At 67.9% G+C, this 17,110-nt stretch overlaps 3 protein-coding genes across 4 annotated transcripts; all 3 read right to left on the bottom strand.

The window, feature by feature from the left end:
* Positions 1-863: 863 nt before the first annotated feature.
* On the bottom strand, positions 864-7,126 carry QARS1 (glutaminyl-tRNA synthetase 1). The gene is made up of 24 exons (XM_056338060.1): positions 6,955-7,126; positions 6,557-6,704; positions 6,370-6,479; positions 6,200-6,275; positions 5,842-5,906; positions 5,561-5,614; positions 5,317-5,374; positions 5,123-5,194; positions 4,867-4,952; positions 4,538-4,624; positions 4,317-4,416; positions 4,117-4,195; positions 3,900-4,008; positions 3,687-3,817; positions 3,488-3,580; positions 3,201-3,338; positions 3,040-3,127; positions 2,817-2,960; positions 2,641-2,745; positions 2,147-2,239; positions 1,757-1,884; positions 1,474-1,540; positions 1,141-1,266; positions 864-1,042 (listed from the first exon to the last, which is right to left on the bottom strand). The coding sequence occupies exons 1-24, from the start codon at positions 7,105-7,107 to the stop codon at positions 992-994; spliced, it is 2,361 nt and encodes a 786-aa protein (XP_056194035.1). The 5' UTR covers positions 7,108-7,126; the 3' UTR covers positions 864-991.
* A 1,133-nt stretch (positions 7,127-8,259) lies between these two features.
* Positions 8,260-10,686, bottom strand: LOC130148934 (epidermal differentiation-specific protein-like). The gene has a single exon (XM_056338089.1). The coding sequence runs from the start codon at positions 9,388-9,390 to the stop codon at positions 8,278-8,280; it is 1,113 nt and encodes a 370-aa protein (XP_056194064.1). The 5' UTR covers positions 9,391-10,686; the 3' UTR covers positions 8,260-8,277.
* Positions 10,687-10,768: 82 nt separating this feature from the next.
* SLC6A8 (solute carrier family 6 member 8) lies at positions 10,769-16,565 on the bottom strand. Of its 2 annotated transcripts, XM_056338087.1 has the most exons (14): positions 16,238-16,564; positions 15,704-15,923; positions 15,216-15,347; positions 14,210-14,483; positions 14,001-14,133; positions 13,607-13,741; positions 13,423-13,526; positions 13,215-13,339; positions 13,030-13,142; positions 12,819-12,956; positions 12,383-12,485; positions 12,210-12,310; positions 11,801-11,971; positions 10,769-11,285 (listed from the first exon to the last, which is right to left on the bottom strand). In XM_056338087.1, the coding sequence occupies exons 2-14, from the start codon at positions 15,789-15,791 to the stop codon at positions 11,154-11,156; spliced, it is 1,749 nt and encodes a 582-aa protein (XP_056194062.1). In that variant the 5' UTR covers positions 15,792-15,923; positions 16,238-16,564; the 3' UTR covers positions 10,769-11,153. The 2 variants fall into 2 exon arrangements, with proteins under 2 accessions (XP_056194062.1, XP_056194063.1); XM_056338088.1 differs by lacking the exon at positions 15,216-15,347 and having other exon boundaries at positions 16,238-16,565.
* Positions 16,566-17,110: the final 545 nt, after the last annotated feature.

Genomic DNA, 17,110 nt, shown 5'->3' on the forward strand with positions numbered 1-17,110 from the left:
GTCCGGTCGTCCGGGACACGCGGGGGGCGATGACCCACCACGCGGGACAGGACGGGTCCTGCCGCGGGGCTCGGGACGCCACCGACACGCGTGACCGTGGGGCTCCGCCGGCAGAGGGGTCCAGCGCAGCCGCCCCGGGGCTCCGCGGCAGGCGGGGGCGGCCCGGCCGCGACCCCCAGGCAGCAGCCGGGGGTGGCTCCGCGCCACCCCACGGGTGGGCGAGACCCCAGGGCAGGGGCTCCCAGCGGAAGGCGCTGCGGCCTCCGCGGCCGGTACCAGTGGGGGCTGCGCCCCGCCCCCGGGCGACATCGCGTGGCGAAGGCTCCCCCGTCGGGGCGAGGGGTCCCCGCACCGCGGGGCCGAGCCGGGGCTGCTTTAACGTGCCCATGTGCTCGGCGCGGCCTGCCCGTCCGCGCTGCCGCTTAAGGTGGCCCGTGGGGGCCGAGCGGGGCCTTCCTCCACCCCGGCAGGGCCGAGACCCCGGCCCCGGCGCTCAGGGCACGGGGGCCACGTCGGTCCCACCGGGGCAGCCCCACGCCCCCGGCACGGGGCCGGGCACGGGCCACCAGAGTAGAGTCCACCTTAAGGGGGGCCGGCTCCGGCGGTGTTTGTACACAGTGTGCACCTCGCCCGCCCCCGAAGCCCACCGCAGGCCCCGGGACCCTCCATCCCACCCCGCCACCCCCTCCCACCCAGCCTCACGGGCTCAGGGCAGGGGGAAACTGCAGCTCCCGCGGGGGCACCAGCCCTGCACAGAGGGTGGGAGCAGATCCCGACCCCCCTGGAAGAGGGGAGACCCCCGACCCCAGCACCCCAAGGCTGAGCCCAGGGGACAGGAGGCAGTGACAGCGCAGAGACAAGGCTGGGATGCTCCATTTATTGAGGTGATGCTGTGGGGCGCCCCGGGGGGCTGCGCCAAGGCACGGCGGCACTGAGGGTGCACAGGGACCCTGGGAAGCAGCACCACAGCAGCGCGGCAGCGGTGGGTCCCTCAGGCCTTGCCAGGGTCCTCCTTCAGCGTCACCGTCCGGTTGAACACCATCTGGGGAGAGGCAGAGGGTCAGCTCGGAGCCCCATGGTGGGCCGGGGTAGCTCTACGGTGGGCCGGGGCAGCCCCGCTGCCCCCTCCCCAGGGCTCACCTTCCCCTCCTTGCTGTCAGGATCCACAGAGAAGTAGCCCAGACGCTCAAACTGGAACTTGTCAAAGTGCCGGGCCGAGAGGACGGAGCTGTCGAGCAGGGCGTTGTGGACCACACGCATGGAGTCCTGGCAGGGGGAGGCAGCTCAGCCAGCACCCCCAGCTCCTCTTCCCCCTCCACAGCCCTGCTCGCCCCAGCCCCTCTCCCTGTCAGGACACGGCAGGGCCCTTCCCAGGGAGCATAGGGGTCACACAGAAGTGGGTGCCTTGGGTGTGGGTGCAGGACGTCCCCAGCTCCCCCTGGGCCCATAATCCCAGCTCCTGCCACTACTCACAGGGTTGAGGTCACTCAGAAAACCACCAGGCACCTCCGACGGGTCTTCGGGATTTTTGTGCAAAAACCTGCCACGAGACAAGAGACTCACCCCAAAGCCGCTGCACAGGGGGATGTGGTACCCCATGGCAGCCATGGGGCAGCAACTCACAGGACCCCACAGCAGCATCTTCCCACGCAAGGAGCTGGGCAGACCCCAGCAGAGCCTGCTGGTGCATGGCCATGCTGCCGCTCCAGCACCGCTGAGCTTGCACCTGTGCCTCCGCAGGAAGCCGGGTACTCACAGCCGCTCGTAGAGCCGCACTTCACACACCAGCGGCTCTGACACCCAGTGGATGAAGGCTTTGGGCTTCTCTGCCACATCTGACTTGGTGCAGGTCACCTCCAGCTCGATCACGCGCCCGCTGGCATCCTAGGGGAGAGGAGACAAGCGGAGCCATCAAGCAGCGGTCAGGCAGCGGGGCCCTATGCCACAAGGCAGCCCTGGGGCTGAACCGCCAGCCCCCCTGCTCAGGGCCACCTTGCTCCCCACTGCGAGGCACAGGGCTGGCAGTCTGCACCTGCACTGTGCCCACAGCCTGAGATGACCATCGCTGCCCTTCCCTGGTGGGGCATAGCCATGTCCTGCCATCCCACAGCCCAACCTCATGTCACCGGTGCCCAAAGCCACCCACCTTGATGACGTTCTGGACAGCAATGACGTAGCCAGCATGGCGCAGCCCCACCGGCTGCCCAGGAGCCAGGCGCTTGTAGCCCTTGTCCAGCTCCTGCAAGAGAGTTCAGGGCTGCAAGAGGGGGCTCAGCACAGGTAGCAGGTCCCTCCTCTAGCATGTGTCTCTGTCCCCATGACTGCATCCCCTTCCCCCCACCTCCTGCCATCCCAGGGATCGGCGCATCCATGGCTGTCTGAACTCCCACATTGCTGCGGGATGTTCTCCAGTGCACAGGCCAGGTGTGAGCACTATTGGTTGGACATATCCCAGCCAGGCTGAGTATAGTGGGCATTGCCCTGGTGTCCATCAGAGCTGCTGGCACATTTGGGAGTTGCAGTCAGGTGCCTGAACCTACCTGTGCCCTGTGCAGCACCAGCATCACTCCCAGCGCTGCCAGGCACCTGAGCTGTTGCTCCCAGGAGACAGGGCAGTATGGCCCAGTGGGCCCAGCTCACCTCCCTGAAGTCTGTCTCCTCGATGTAGATGGTGGACTGGAAGGGCACTTTGTGAAAACCCCGACTCTCATCAGATGGAAAGTTGGGCACAAGGACCTCGAGTGCCTGGGAAGAAGGAGGGAGTGAATGCTGACCTCGGGGAACCACACTCCCACCCCAGCCCATGGCAGTCTCACCTTTGGGGCAGGGAAGTTGGTGATGGTGACCTTGAGGGGCTCCAGGACAGCCATGGCACGAGGGGCCTGCTCGTTCAGCACCTCTCGCGCACACGCCTCCAGCAGATGTGGCTCCATTGTTGCCTGGGCCACTGTCACACCAACCTGCGGGACAGCCTGCTGTCACCACACCAGCCAGAAGACGCATCCACCTGCCCCATCCCATCCTGCCCCTGGCACCTACCCGGGCACAGAAGTTGTTGATGGCTTCAGGGGGGAAGCCTCGCCGGCGCAGGGCTGTCAGCGTGAAGAGCCGTGGGTCATCCCAGTCCCTGAGAAAACACCGATGTGACAGCCAGGCATGCCCCAGGTGGGACCCACCCTGTCTGCTGGCCCTGCTCCTACCTCACAGCACCCGTCTCCACCAGTCGGATGATTTTCCTCTTGGAGACAACAGTGTAGAGCAGGTTCAGGCGCCCATACTCCCACTGCACAGGGCAGTAGACATCCAGTGCGTTACACAGCCAGAAGTAGGAGGAGCGCCTGCAAGGGAGGCACCAGCACAGCCCGGCTGAGCCTCATGCCCACCCACAGCCCCACGGGCACACTGTTCCCAGCACTTTGGCAGCCACTGGGACACGGCCAGCTGCTCCCCCACAGAGCTGCCCCACCAGGTCCAGCTCAGCACTCACCTGGCCTGGAACTCCTTGGTGCAGAGGGAGTGTGTGATGTGCTCAATGGAGTCGCAGAGGCAGTGTGTGTAGTCATACGTGGGGTAGATGCACCTGCAAGGCAGAGCCCGGTGCTGCTCCCCTCCCAACACCTCCCCACTCCCGGCAGACGCAGACCCACCCCCACAACACATGCCAGGATGCCACAGGCCCTTCTTACCACTTGTCCCCAGTGCGGTGGTGTGGAGTGAACTTGACACGGTAGGCGACGGGGTCCATCTTCCCATCCTCCATCACCAGCTTCATCCGCAGCGTGGCCTCCCCCTCCCCAAACTTGCCCTTTCGCATGTCCTGTGGAGCAGGGGGGCAGCTGTCAGCTGAGCCACAGACCCGGCCCCCACAGGCACGCAGCGCCTGCCCCAGCCAGGGGTACCTCAAAGAGCAGGAGTGACTCCTCCACAGGCCGGTCCCGCCATGGTGATGGTGGTGGGTTGTGGCCCTTGATCTCCTCAACCTTCTGATGGCAGACATATGCCTGGCCCCTATGGAGAGGAAACGCCGTCACCAGGCCCATCCCCTGGGTGAGATGGAGCCCCAGCACTGGACATCCACACTGCCCTACTGCATCCATACCACCCCGGCATGCTCACCTGCGAATGAGCTCCAGGGCCCAGGTGTAGAGCTGGTCAAAGTAATCTGATGCATGGGTCACTGCATAGGGCTGGTAGCCTGTGGGGACAGGGGAAACAGTGGGTTAGAGACAACACCAGGGCTCAGCAGCAGGACCTGCATGCAGAGATGTCCCCAGCAGTGCCTGGCCCGATCCTGCCCGCCCCAGCCCGAGCCGCACCCAGCCACTCCACCATCTCCCGGATGGCTGTGAAGTACTTCTCCTCCTCCTTCTCGGGGTTGGTGTCATCATAGCGCAGGAAGCACACACCACCGTTGGCCTGGGGACAGGGGCACAGTGAGCAGCGGTTCCCTGAGGGACTGCAGGGCCAGGCCAGTGGCCAAGCAGCGGTGGGAGGCAGGGGCCAGGGTGAGCTGCCAGCGGGCCTTGGTGCTTCTCACCTTGGCGTAGCCGAAGTTGAAGTTGATGGCCTTGGCATGGCCAATGTGCAGGATCCCATTGGGCTCAGGAGGGAACCGTGTCCGCACCTGCAGGGGGGAAACGGAACACCTCTGTCCTTTGGCAGGAGACTGTCCCCCTCCCCGGCAGCAGGGGCACTGACATGAGCCCCCAGTGATCCCACACACCCTCTCTGAGTCACATCATTGCTGCCTCTGGCCGTGCCCTCGGTGAGCTGTGTGTTTGCCCAGCCACCCCACCCACCCACTGGAGCCTGGCACAGCAGTGCCACCCTCACAGGGAACCGCTGGGCTGAGGGACATGGTCTTACCTGCCCACCCGTGATTGCCAGGTGCTGCTTCAGCAGAGCCATGGTGTTGGGCGTCACCACGTAGCCCTCCGTCTTGTAGTTCTCTCCTGTGGGTAGGGAATGCTCAGGGCTGCAGCACTGCCCAAAGCAAGCCAAGCCCAAGCAGCCAGGATGGGAAGACACAGCGCTGGTCTGGTCTCCCACAGCATGGAGAGCTAGGGCCAGGTGCAGAGCTGGTGGAGCAGCCCCACACATGGCAGAGGCTCCTCGCACTCACCCGGCCTGTGGAACTTGAGGGCTTCTCCCCGCAGCTGCTCCAGCAGTGTCCGTGTCTCTGTGCACACCTCACCTGGGGGAAGAGACGGGCCTGAGCAGGGGCCTGACTGCAGTTCCCAGGGCCCAGCTCAGAGGCAGGTCCCAACCAGAAACCGAAGGGCCAGGGAAGCTGCCCGCAGGAGGACAATCTCTTACCGTTCTCCACCACGGCTGCCTTCTGCTTCTCTGCCGGGGCTGGTCGGGCCTTTGCAGCCTGCAGGGACCAGCACAGCATCCTGAGTGCCCAGCTCCAGCACACACCTTCCCTTCCTGGCCCAGCCTGCTGCCCCCAGCGCTCCCTTGGACCCATGCCCATGGTGGTGCCTGGGCCCAGAGCAGCTATTTGGGATGCTCAGCAGGGAAATACCATCACAGTTCCCTGCTTCCCCCTCCTCCTCACCTTTGGCTTCTTTTCCAGGTCAGCTTCTGTCTTTGGTCCCAGCAAATGCAGCACCTGGAGAAAAGCGACACAGACAGGACTAGAAAAGGCTCCCGGTGCCCCAAGGCCTGGAGGTGGCCCTGTTCAGCTGTCACCCCCCTCACCCTGCCCGCACCTACCCGGGGCAGGCTGTCCCCAGCACTGGCCCTCCCTTGAGACAGGCCAGCAGGTCCCACACCGGGAAGGGCACCGACAGGGGCCACCACCCCAAGCAGCACCTGACCCATTGCCCTCACACCCACCTGCAGGTCCACCTCGTTCTTGATGGTCTTCCCGTCTGCCCAGCGCAGCCGGCTCCGTGCCTCCCCTGTGGACAGGGCACCCCGGGGGTGAGGGGCACAGCCCAGCCCGAGGGGCTCCATCCATGGCACCACAGGTGGCAGCCACCCACAGCCCTGCCTGCACAGGGGACACGGCAGGACGTCTCCCCTGCATCGGGTGGGCTGCGGCACAGCCAGCGCCGCAGCAGCTGGGCCTGGGACAGCCCAGGGACACGGGCTGGCTCTCAGGATCCAAGGGAGGAGGTAGCGGCGCTGGCAGAGTCAGAACAGGGGGACCCGCCAGCGCCAAGCAGGGGCTGTGCCGGCGCCCCCCACTCACCCATCAGCAGCCCCATGTTGAAGCGGTAGCGCTCGGCCAACAGCTCTGCTCGGTGCTCGCCGATCACGGCCTCCACCTGGGCGGGAGAACGGGGCGGCCGGGGTGAGCGGGGCGGGCAGGGAGCGCAGCACCCGGGGCCGCCCCGTCCAGCTGCCCGGTGCCCCACTCACCGCCTCCTCGATCTGCTCGGGGGTGACGCACACCCCTACCCCACAGGCCCGCTCGAAGTCCGCCGCGTCCAGGGGCTCCAGCGGGTGGCTCCTCACGTACTCCAGGGCGGCTGGGGACAGAGGGGGGTGAGCAGCAGGGCCCGGGGCCGCCAGCCAGGGCCAGGGGGGTGCCGGAGCCGCACGGTACCGCTGAGCTGCAGGTCGGTGAGGATCTCCCTGCGCACGATGTAGCCGACAACGAAGCCGAGGTGCTTCGGGTCCCTGAGGCGGGCGGCCGCGTTGTACAGCAGCGTCCCGGTGCCTTTGTCCAGGGCCGGGCCCAGCGCGCTCCGAGCCTGCCGCCGCCCCGGGGAAGTGTCACGGCGGGCCCGGGGCTCAGCCCTGGCGAACCGGCGGCCCCGGGGCGGGGCGGGGGTGGCCGGGCGGGGAGCGCCAAGGGCCGGGGCCGCTCGGCGGGGGCGAGAGGAGGCGGGGCCGGGGGGTCCCGGGGAGGGGAGCGCGGGGAGGCGGGGCCGGGGGGTCCCGGGGGTGACGCCGCCGCACCGGGGACCGGGGGAGCGGGGCGGGGGCCCGCAGCGGGCGCACCTGCAGCACGGCCTGGCGGAGCAGCGCGCTGAGCGCCCCGTTGCGCATCGTCTCGCGGGCTTTGGCCTCGCTGAGGCCGATGCCGGTGAAAAGCCGCAACGCCTCCTCCGCCTCCTCCGTCGCCATCGCCCCCACCGCCGCCGCCGCCGCCATGCTGCTGTCGCCTCCACCGCCCGCCCGGGGGGCGGGGCCACGCCCAGCCAATCGGAGCGGGGAGGGCGGGTGGCCGGCACAGTTCGAGCCAATCGACATTAAGAGGGACACCCCTCGACCAACGGGACGGGGGAGCTCGGTGCTGGCTCCGCGAATAGGGACGCAGGGGGCGTGGCTAAGCCTGCGGCCGGTTGCATCATTTAAAGAGCCAGGCGGTGGCGACGACCACGTGGGGGGCGGGGCAGGGGAGGGGCAGGGGGGGCGGGGGCGGGCCACGCCTGTGCCAGGCCCCGCCCCGCACCCACCGCCCGCGGCCCTTTGTCCTCACCCGGCAGCCGCCGCCCGCCCAGAGCGGCCCCGGCGGAAGGCTCGCCGCTCCCCGGGCCCCCGCCTGCCCCGCCGACGGGCCCCGCCTCCGGCCGGGGGACACACACGTGCCCGAAGGGCTATGCCGGGGGTGGCGGTGGCTGCTCCGGCCCGGTGGCCCCCGGCCCCCCAGCCCACTGCTCCCTCCCTTGCCTTCCCTCTGTGTCTTCCCAGCCCGGTGTCCTCCTGACCCCGCCCCCAGCCTGATGTCCTGTCTAGCCAGTATCCTCAGCAACCCCAGACCAGTGTTCCCCCAGTTTCCCCAGTCTGGTGTTCCCCAAACCCAGTGTCCCCCCAGGCCAGCAACACCTGGCTACCCCAGCCCAGTGCCTCCTAACTTCCCCAGTCTGGTGTCCCCAGCTCCCCCAGTCCAGTGCCCCTCCATGCCAGTATCCTCTGGCTACCCCAGCCTGGTGTCCCCCCAACTTCCCCAGTCTGGTGTCTCCCCAGGCCAGCATCCTGTGTGTCCCCCAGCCAGTGTCCCCCCAGCTTCCCCAGCACAGTGTCCACTGACTCCCCCAGCCTGATGCCCGCAGCTTACCCAGCTCTCCGCATCGTCCCCTGGCTCTTCCAGTCTGGTGTCCACCCCCAAGCCCACCCCCACACCAGCAGCAGCAGACCTGAGCAGCTGGGGAAGGGGGTTTATTGGCAACACCTGGTGGGAGGAGGCACCATCATGTCCTGCCAGCCAGAGCCACCGGACACGGCCAGGCAAGGCAGGTCTTGGCTCCTCCATGGGCAGGTTGGGCAGGCAATGCTGGGGTTCCTGGGGGTCCCACACCACCGACTGGCACTGGGATGGAGCTATAGCTCCATCCCAGTGCCAGGCACTGGCTCTGTCCCCTCAGTAGCTGCCTGCTCCCTGCCTTCAGCTGGCAGAGGCTTCAGGCTATAGCGGACACTAATGTTGGTACCCGAGATGCTGCGATACTCGCCCATCTCCGTACGAACAGTTTCGTTCTGGGTGATGGTGAGCAGCACCGGGATGGAGAGCGTCACCTCCTTCCGCAAGACCTGGATGCTGAGTGCCGTGTGGGGGGGGATCTTTGCCGGCAGCTGCACCTCCACGCGTTCCCGGCGGGTGCTGGATTCACTGCGCCCTTTCTGCACCGTGAAGATGTTGGAGGCTTCCACGGTCAACGTGAAAGAGAGCCCGGCTTTGAGGCTGGTGGTGTTGCTGAAGTGGAAGCTCTGCCAGAGCGTGGTGCCATACTCCCTGCTGCTGCTGGCTGCCAGCACCTGCTCCGACTCAGTCTCATTCACCCCTTCGATCTCATCCACCAGCACTTCCCGCTCCGCTTCCACCCGCTTCTGCTCCCAGAGGAGACGCGCTGAGACCAGGGGCTGCCCGGGCCGCAGCGGGCGCAGGTGGGACAGCCGAGCCTGGAAGTTCAGCTCAGGTTTGTAGTCTGCAAGACGCTCACCGGGCCATGCCACGCAGTGCCAGCCACCCCGGCCGGGATGCTGGTAGAGCAGCCAGACACCTCGCTGCACTATGTGGGAGGCCACCCGGTCGTTGAAGTACCCGTACGCCAGGTTGGTCTCCTCTGTCACCACCTTGCAGGCGCCTTGAAAGTTGGGGCGCTCATAGAGTATGATCTGGGGGTCCCCCAGGTCATGGTGCACAAGGCGCAGTGATGAGAAGCTGTTGGGCCGTCCCACGGAGGGGTACTCACCCTCCTCAAAGGCGTGTGGCTCTCCCTCGTACTTGGGGTCCATGTAGGCGATCCAAGGCTGTCCCACCACCTTCAGGGAGGCAATGCAATCCCCAAAATCCAACTCGTGGAGGTCGGGCACGTCGCAGGTGAACTCCCGGCTCAGCCCCTCAAAATTGGCACGCTCGTACACCACGATCTGGTTCATGGTGCCGTGGGCGCCCACCCCTACCAGGGCAACACGCACGTCAAGTCCCCTCATGTGGGCTCACGTGGGAAACCTGTGGGGAAAGCCTGGCCAGCGAGGGGGCACCCTGGCACCCCTTTATCCCCTCTCCTCTGCCTGGTCCTTGAGCTCTCACCGTCTGTGCCAGCAGCACCCCAACACCAGCCCGCAGCTGTGCCTTTTACGAGGGGGTGGCGGGGCCAGGGCGTGCTGCGGCACGAAGCGAAGGCAATGACGGCGCTCGCCCCCGCACCCGCGCCCAGCTCCGCTCCGGCGGCTGGGAGCCAGCCAGGCCCCGCACGGCTGTACCGCGGCCGGTGCACTGGGATGCCAGCCGGCCTCGCAGACCAGCCCTGCTGGAAAGTCCTGCTGTGCCCTAGGCACGCAGCGCTCCAGTGCTAACGAGTCACTGACAATTATCACTGATGCTTCCGCCCTGCCCGCACTAATTATGGTGTGCATTGCCGGTGGGGCAGGAACTGCCGGCTCGCCCCAGTGGGGTGAGAGAGTATCGTGGTAGGGTGAGCCAGCACCCCGAGACAAGCTGCTCAGCACCCTGGTGCCCCCGGACGCAGGACATGACCTGCCCTGGCATAGCACCACTGCCCCAGCCCTGCGTGCAAGCATGGCCAGGGCAGGTGGTAGCACTTCTGCCTTGTGTCTCCATGAGCAGGATGGTCACAACGCTGCTGGACAGTGATGGGTGCCAGCACTGGGCACAGTGGGACTCTGATGCCCAGCCAGGGCACAGGGACAGCTGGCAGCTGCCCCAAGCACAATGTGCCACGGGCTTCCTCAGGGTACCGTGTGGGTCCCCATGGCATGGGCTGGAGCTAGCCTCTACAGGAGCCACCGGTGCAGGGCACAGGGCACATGCGCTCCCCAGCTGGCACTGGGGTTGAGGCAGCTCAAGGGGTCTAGGGCAGGCAGAGCCTCTGGCTTCTCCTGCCTGTGCCCCCACAGCCCTCCCCAGCCCAGGGCTGTCCCTATGGCACAGCACAGGGAGCAGAGAACCCCAAAATAGACATGAGCAGCTCCTGGCTGGATCATGACCCACCCCAGAAGCCCCTGTGTTGAGCTGGGGACAGGCAGGACCCCCAAAGCCTCTGGGCTGAAATCTGCCCCGTGGGGCTGGGAAGTGGGGCATGGGGTACCCCAGTCCCACAGGGGAACCTGGGTTTGGCACCGCCTGCAGGCACCCACATCCTGCGGTGTATGAGGATGGAGACCCCACCGCTCAGGCAGCCTGTCCTGCCCCAGCCCCAAATCACCCAGGAGAGGAATGCAGATGTCCCCACATCCCTGAGCCCTGTTCCCCCCCAAACCTCCGTCCCACATGCAAGTGCCACCCCACATCTCCCCCCCAAGCTTCCCACTGCCGGTGCCGCTGTTCCCGTGCCTGCAGTGCCGGGGCTGCCAGGGTCTCCCAGTTTATTGCCAGATGTTGGGGCGGTCGGGGTTACACCAGACAAACGCTACAGGAAGCGGTTAGTGAGCGGGGGGCCGCGGGGGCCACGGGCGGGGGCTGGGGAAGGGCTGTCCTGCTGGCTCCCCCGGCTCGCAGCCTCCCCGCCGGCCCCCCGGGCTGCCACGCTCCCCCGCGCCAGGGACCCCTCCCGCTCCCTGCGGCCGCCCCGGCCCCACGGCCACCAGAACCCCCCCACCTCGCTGTCGCGCACACCCCCCCCTGCGGCGAGGCCAGCGGGCTGGGGCAGCACGGGGGGCGCGGGCAGCGTGGGTGGGAGGCAGTGCTGGCATTATTGCTATGGCGGGCGGGAGCAGTGCGACCCTCCCCATGCTCAGATCACAGTCTCGAAGAGCGTCGCCTTCTCCTTGGGGGGCTCTGGGGCCAGCAATTTGGCTTCTGCCTCAGGTGTCAGGTACTCCAGGTGGTGGTGGCCCCAGATCGGAGTGGTCAGGAGCTGCCAGCGCTGCGGGGACGCTGTGTCAGCACCCAGGGACGGCAGCACTGGGGACTGCCTCAACCCAGCATGGAGCATCCCCCCGCTGCACAGGGATGGGACCGAGGTGGGGACAGGGGTGGGATTTGGGTGGGGATGGAGGTGAGGCTGGGACAGGGAGGGGATTGAAATGGGATTGAGAGAGGGAGTGGGACTGCACGGGGACAAGGATGAGATGGGGGTGGGACTGAAACTGATGGAGACACAATTTGGCTGGGAGTGAGAATGACAGGGATGGGGCTGAGACAGTGATGTAAGTAAGGATAGGATTCAGGTGAGGTTGGGAGTGAGACAGGGATGGGGACGGGGTGGAAATCCGAAAGGGATGGGGACAGGGACGGGATTTGACTGGGGACAGGGATGAGATGGCAATGTGGGCATTGCTGGGTTCTGAATGGGGACAGGACTGAGATGGGGACAGGGACAAGGATGGCTGAGATGGGGTGAGGACGGAGGCAGCAGGAACCCCTCTGTGCCGCCCTCACCTCTCGCAGGGAGCCTTTGCAGCGCAGGAGCTTGTAGAGGACGGTGCAGGGGATGCAGAGCATTGAAGAGAGTGCCAGGACCCAGCCGATGGCGTCCCCCCACCACGGGTACACGTACGTCTTGTTGTAGGTCAACGGCTTGTAGTTCACCACGTGGAACACAAAGATGCCCTGGGTGGAGAGAGGGGGGTGAGGTGCCACGGGGCAGGGGGCTGGTGGCTCCAAAACCCCCACGTGAGTTACCCCACGGCCCTGACATGCGTGTTGGCCCATGACCGAGACACGCGTGTCACCCCGTGGCTGCCGTGCCCGAAGCAGCCGCCTGGGGGAGCGCGGTGCCCGTGGCACGGCCGGGGCAGCGCGCACACACACGCACACGCGTGTCCCCACGCGGGGCAGCCCCGCTCACCACGCAGACCAGTGGCGTCACCACGGCCCAGCACCACTTCATGAAGGGCAGGGGCCGGTAGCCGATCATGCGGGCCACATCGTCCATGAAGCGGTCGGCACCTGCAGCAAGAAGGGTGTCAGCTGGGCTCCTGGGTCCCCTTGTGTCCCCCACCCGTGTCCCCCTGGCCTCACCGTAAACCCAGGCAATGACCACGCACTCCCAGAAAGCCTGCCACAGCAGCGTGATCCCACTGGCCGAGTAGTTGTCAAAGAGCTGGAACACGTACATGCCGCCCTGCCGGGACGGCACCGCGTGTCACCAGGGCTGTGCTGGCTGCCCCATGCTGGCTGGGTGCCTGCACACTGGCATGGGCACAGCCTTGCCGTGCCGGTGCCCCACCTGGCATGGCCACCCTGCATGCCGTGGGCACCCTGTGCTCCCACAGCACCCCCACGATGACAGGCACCCCCGTGGCATGGAGACCTCCCAGCTACAGGCACCCCCATGCCATGGGCACCCCCCACTGCCACGGGTGCCGCAGCCCCAGGGAGCTCCCACCATGTGCTGGGGCCCCATGGGAGGTGATGTCCTGGGGGCAGGCATAGGTGTCCCTGCCATGTCCCCCACCTGCGTGACCATGGAGAGGTCGATGAGGCAGCAGACGACACAGCAGAGCGCAGCGGTGAGCTCGCGGCGCAGCGAGCCAGCCCCCGGCTGGGGGAACAGGTCCAGGATGCCCGTGATGAAACCCTCCACACCGACAAACTGTAGCAGAGAGCGGGGCTCAGTGGGGACATGCCACCCCGTCCCCTCCCCATCCCCCCACCTGCCATCGCACCTGGCTGTCCAGCCCCAGCACAAGGAGCATGAAGAAGAAAAGCGTGGCCCAGAGCGGGGACAAGGGCATCAGTGTCACAGCTTTGGGGTAGGCGATAAAAGCCAGCCCAGGGCCTGCGGGAGAGCGGGGTCAGTGGTGCCACCCCAGGGGTGGACACAGGGGACAGGGTGCCAATGGACACTCACCGGACTCGGCCACCTTGGAGATGTCCACGCCTTGCTCAGAGGCCATGAAGCCCAGCACAGAGAAGACGACGAAGCCGGCAAAGAAGCTGGTGGAGCTGTTGATCACGGCCAGGATGTAGGCATCCCTGTGGGCAGAGTGGGTTAGGGGGCGCTGGGGGGACACGGGGGGGGGACACTGGGGGACACCCTACAGCCAGCACAGCCCTACCTGTAGCAGTTGTTATGGAAGCGGTTGTAGCTGCCCAGCGCGGTCAGGGCACCCAGCCCAATGGCGTAGGAGAAGAAGATCTGGGTGCCAGCATCGATCCAGACCTAGGGCGCAAGGGAGGGCGTCGGGGTGTGGGGAGGGTGCCCAGCGCTCAGCCCCCTTCCGCCCTCCCCACTGCCCTCACCTGCGCCTCAGCCAGCTTGGACCAGTCGGGTTTCAGGTAGTAGACGATGCCGCCCAGTGCCCCGGGCAGTGTCACCCCATGGACCAGCAGCAGGATGAGGACCACGTAGGGGAAGAGTGCTGTGAAGTAGACAATCTGCAGAGATGTTGGTGCCAGTGAGACCTCCCCATCAGGCTGGGACTCTCCATCATGTGCCACAGGTGTCCCAGCGGGACTGGGGCTTGGGTATGTCCCCAGTGGCTGGTGGCACCTCTCAGACAGATGTGGGACAGGGGTTTTTGCACCCTCATAGCGTACAGCACGGGAGGGCAGGAGCCAGCAGTGTTGTGTGCTGCAGTCCCCTCCCCACATGCCAGTGGCCCCAATGTGTCCCTCCCTGCCTGGCCAGCATCACCTTCCCGGTTGACTTGACACCCTTCCAGATGCAGAAATAGACGACGACCCAGGTGGTGACCAAGCAGAGGATCATCTGCCAGTTCATGTCCCCTGGCTCGCTGAGGTCCCCCGAGAGCCGCAGCACCTTGTTCCTGCAGAATGGGGCTGTGATGAGTGCCAGCACGACACCCCCAGCCCCAGGCAAGACCCCCTGGTCCCCACGCTCACTCCCAAAACTCGATGACGGGCGAGCGCTTGCTGGCCAGGTCAGCGCAGCTGAGGTTGAAGGGGCCAGCGTCGGCGCTGGCATTGCTGCTGCTGTTGCGGCAGAGCTCAAGGTGGAAGAGCTCAGCGCACTGCTCGGTGTTCCAGGCGTGGCCGCAGGTGGCCCAGGGCAGAGTGTCCGTCAGCGAGTGCACCAGGTAGAAGAGACCCCACACCAGGATCATGATGTAGTAGGAGTTGCAGAAGAAGACGATCACCATGGAAGCCAGGCCCAGACCTGCGGCACAGGGAGATCACAGCCCGCGGGCACCCATGGGTACCTGGCAGCCCAGCGGGGTGGGGGAACTGGCAGCCTGGGGTGGAACAGGGGCTGCTGGCGCGGACGGGGCTGGACATGGGGTGCTGGTGGGGACACAGGGAGCCAGCAGCCCAGCGCAAGGCAGGGGAGGAGCCGGTGGGGCTGCGGGGAGCTGGCTGCCCTGGGTGGGACAGGACAGGGGGGAGCTGGCAGGGACGGGGACAGGGGGGAGCTGGCTGCCTTAGGCGAGACAGGGGGGAGCTGGTGGGGACGGGAAAGGGGGGAGCTGGTGGGGGACGGGACAGGACAGGATACGGATAAGCAGCAGCACGGCAAGGACAGAGGGGAGCTGGCGGGGCACAGTGCAGGGAAGCCGGCAGGACACTGCTGAGGTGGGGATCCAGCAGCCCCCAGGGAGGCCAGCGGCACGCAGGCAGGGAGCGGCAGGGGCAAGCAAGGCAGCACAGGGTGCCACGGGGCACGGGTGCAGGCAGCTGCCACCCTTGGCTGGGGTGCAGAGTAGCAGTGGGACGTGGGCAAGGTGCACAGGAGAAGGCAGGGCGCGCGCAGGGTGCAGGCAGCCGGTGCCCAGGCAGGGTGCCGGCAGGGCGCTGCCAGCCCCGCGCAGGGCACTGGGGCCCCTGGGCAGGGCACAGGGTGCCAGGGGCCACGGGCAGGGAGCACGGGGCCACGGGCAGGGCGCGGCGTTACCCTTGAAGAGGGGGGCGATGTTCCAGGCGGCGATGCCCCCCTGCTTCATGAACTGCCCCAGGGCCACCTCCAGGAAGAAGACGGGGATGCCGCCCACGAAGACGATGAGCAGGTAGGGGATGAGGAAGACGCCTGGGGCCGGGGGGGGGAGGGGGCACGGGGCCGGCTCAGCCGCCGCCGCCCCCCCCGGGTCCCCCCGGGTCCCCCTTCCCTCCCCGCGCCGCCCGCCCGGGCGCAGCGAATGGCAAAGGCGCCTCCGCGCCCTCCCCTCGCCGCGCCGCCGATGTAGGTCAGGGCGGGCAGGTGGCGGGGGGCTCCCCACGGACCCCCACGCCGCCGGTACGCCGGACACCCGTGGGGTGCCCCACAAGCCCCCGCGGGCGGCCCCTTGCACCGGGGAGGCACCCACGCACACTGTGAGGTGGAAAGCGGGGTGCTCCCACGCGCCGTGGGGTGCCCCCCCTCCACGGGGCGGGCACGGGGCTCACCTCCGCCGTTCTTGTAACACAGGTAGGGGAAGCGCCAGACGTTGCCCAGCCCCACGGCGAAACCCACGCAGGACATGATGAAATCCATCTGCCGGGTCCACGTCTCCCGCTCGGGGGCGGCCGCTTTCGGGGGGCCGGGGGGGTCCCACCAGCGGCGCCGTCACTGCCCGCTCCTCGCCCGCCGCGGGGGGGTCCGTGCCCTCCGCCTCGCCGCGGCCCTCTGCCGAGACGGGGCGGGGGGGGGGGGGGCACGCTGCCGTCACGTGCGCCCGTGGGGCGCGCGCGGGGAGGGGGGGAGCGCGGGGAGACCGAAGGTCCCCCCGCGCCTGCCGCCCCCCCCCGCCGCCGCGCGCCCCTCTCCGCGTGAAGGGGCGTGACGTCAGATGTCAGGCAGTCGCGTGACGTCACAATGCAGAGCGGTGACTCACCCCGCGGCGGCGGGAGGGGGCGCGCCGCGGTCGCGCGTGGCCGTGGACACCTCCCCCCCCCCCCCCCATCCCCGAACCTCATCCCTCCCCGGCGCTTCCCGCTTACCGGAGCCCGCGGGGGCAGCAGCGGCGGCGGCCGCGGCGGCTGCGGCGTCGCGTCGCGGGGCGGCGGGCGGCTGCGGGGCGGCCGTGTCGGCGGGGACGGGGGGCATGTCGCGGGGGGCCGGGGAGCGGGGGCGGGTCGGGGGCGGCTCCGTGGCCGTGGGGGGGCTCAGAAGCAATCCACGAAGCACTTGAAGGTGAGTCGGAAGAACCTCATTGAGGGCGGCGGGGCGCGGCGGGGCGGGCCGGGCCGGGCGGGCGGCTCAGAGCCGGGCTGCGGGGCCGGCGCCGCGCGGCCGCTCCGGGGCTCTCTGCGCCGCGGCACCGGGCGGCGGCGGAGGCAGCGACCGGCCGCACCGCCCCCCGAGCCCCATTGGCCGCGCCGCCCGCCCGCGGCTTGACGGGACTTGCAGTCCCGCCGCACCGGCACCGGGGCGAGGCGGGGGGCGGGCAGCGGGACAGGGGGCACGCCGCGGGACACCGGGGCGCCACCGGCGGATACCGGGCACTGGGGACAGCAGGCGAAAAGGTTGCTCTGCGGGACGGGGCGCTCCGGGCACTAGAGCACCAGGACTTGCAGTCCTGACACACCGGCAGCAGGGGACACCGGCACCGGCAGTCCCGCCACGCTAGCACCGGGACACGGCAGGCACTATGGCACCAGCGGACACCGGGCAACAGGGCGCAGCCAGCAGCAGAGCACACGGAGAGGCAGCGGGCACCGGTGACTGCAGGCACCGCAGCACATCAGGGGACAGTGGGTGTCACCCGCGGCTGTGGGGTGCACCAAGAAATGCCCGGCCCTGAGGGACATCAGGACACAGCGAGCAGCATGTCACACCAGGGGCACCCACTAGCAGCAGAGCCCAGTGGGGAC

The sequence above is a fragment of the Falco biarmicus genome, chromosome 4 (assembly GCF_023638135.1).
Source record: "Falco biarmicus isolate bFalBia1 chromosome 4, bFalBia1.pri, whole genome shotgun sequence".
In the NCBI taxonomy this organism is placed as follows: Eukaryota; Metazoa; Chordata; class Aves; order Falconiformes; family Falconidae; genus Falco; species Falco biarmicus.

Bases quoted from the DNA above. Each gene is read 5' to 3' on its own strand.
- SLC6A8 (XM_056338087.1), bottom strand. From the start codon at position 15,791: ATGGATTTCATCATGTCCTGCGTGGGTTTCGCCGTGGGGCTGGGCAAC. The intron at 14,134-14,209 runs GTGAGCGTGGGG...CCCATTCTGCAG, and splicing joins CCCGTCATCGAGTTTTGGGA to GAACAAGGTGCTGCGGCTCT. The intron at 13,742-14,000 runs GTGATGCTGGCC...ACATCTCTGCAG, and splicing joins GTGTCAAGTCAACCGGGAAG to ATTGTCTACTTCACAGCACT.
- LOC130148934 (XM_056338089.1), bottom strand. From the start codon at position 9,390: ATGAGGGGACTTGACGTGCGTGTTGCCCTGGTAGGGGTGGGCGCCCAC.
- QARS1 (XM_056338060.1), bottom strand. From the start codon at position 7,107: ATGGCGGCGGCGGCGGCGGTGGGGGCGATGGCGACGGAGGAGGCGGAG. The intron at 4,009-4,116 runs GTGAGCATGCCG...TCCTCTCCATAG, and splicing joins GCCCTGGAGCTCATTCGCAG to GGGCCAGGCATATGTCTGCC. The intron at 1,541-1,756 runs GTGAGTACCCGG...GTCTCGTGGCAG, and splicing joins GTGCGGCTCTACGAGCGGCT to GTTTTTGCACAAAAATCCCG.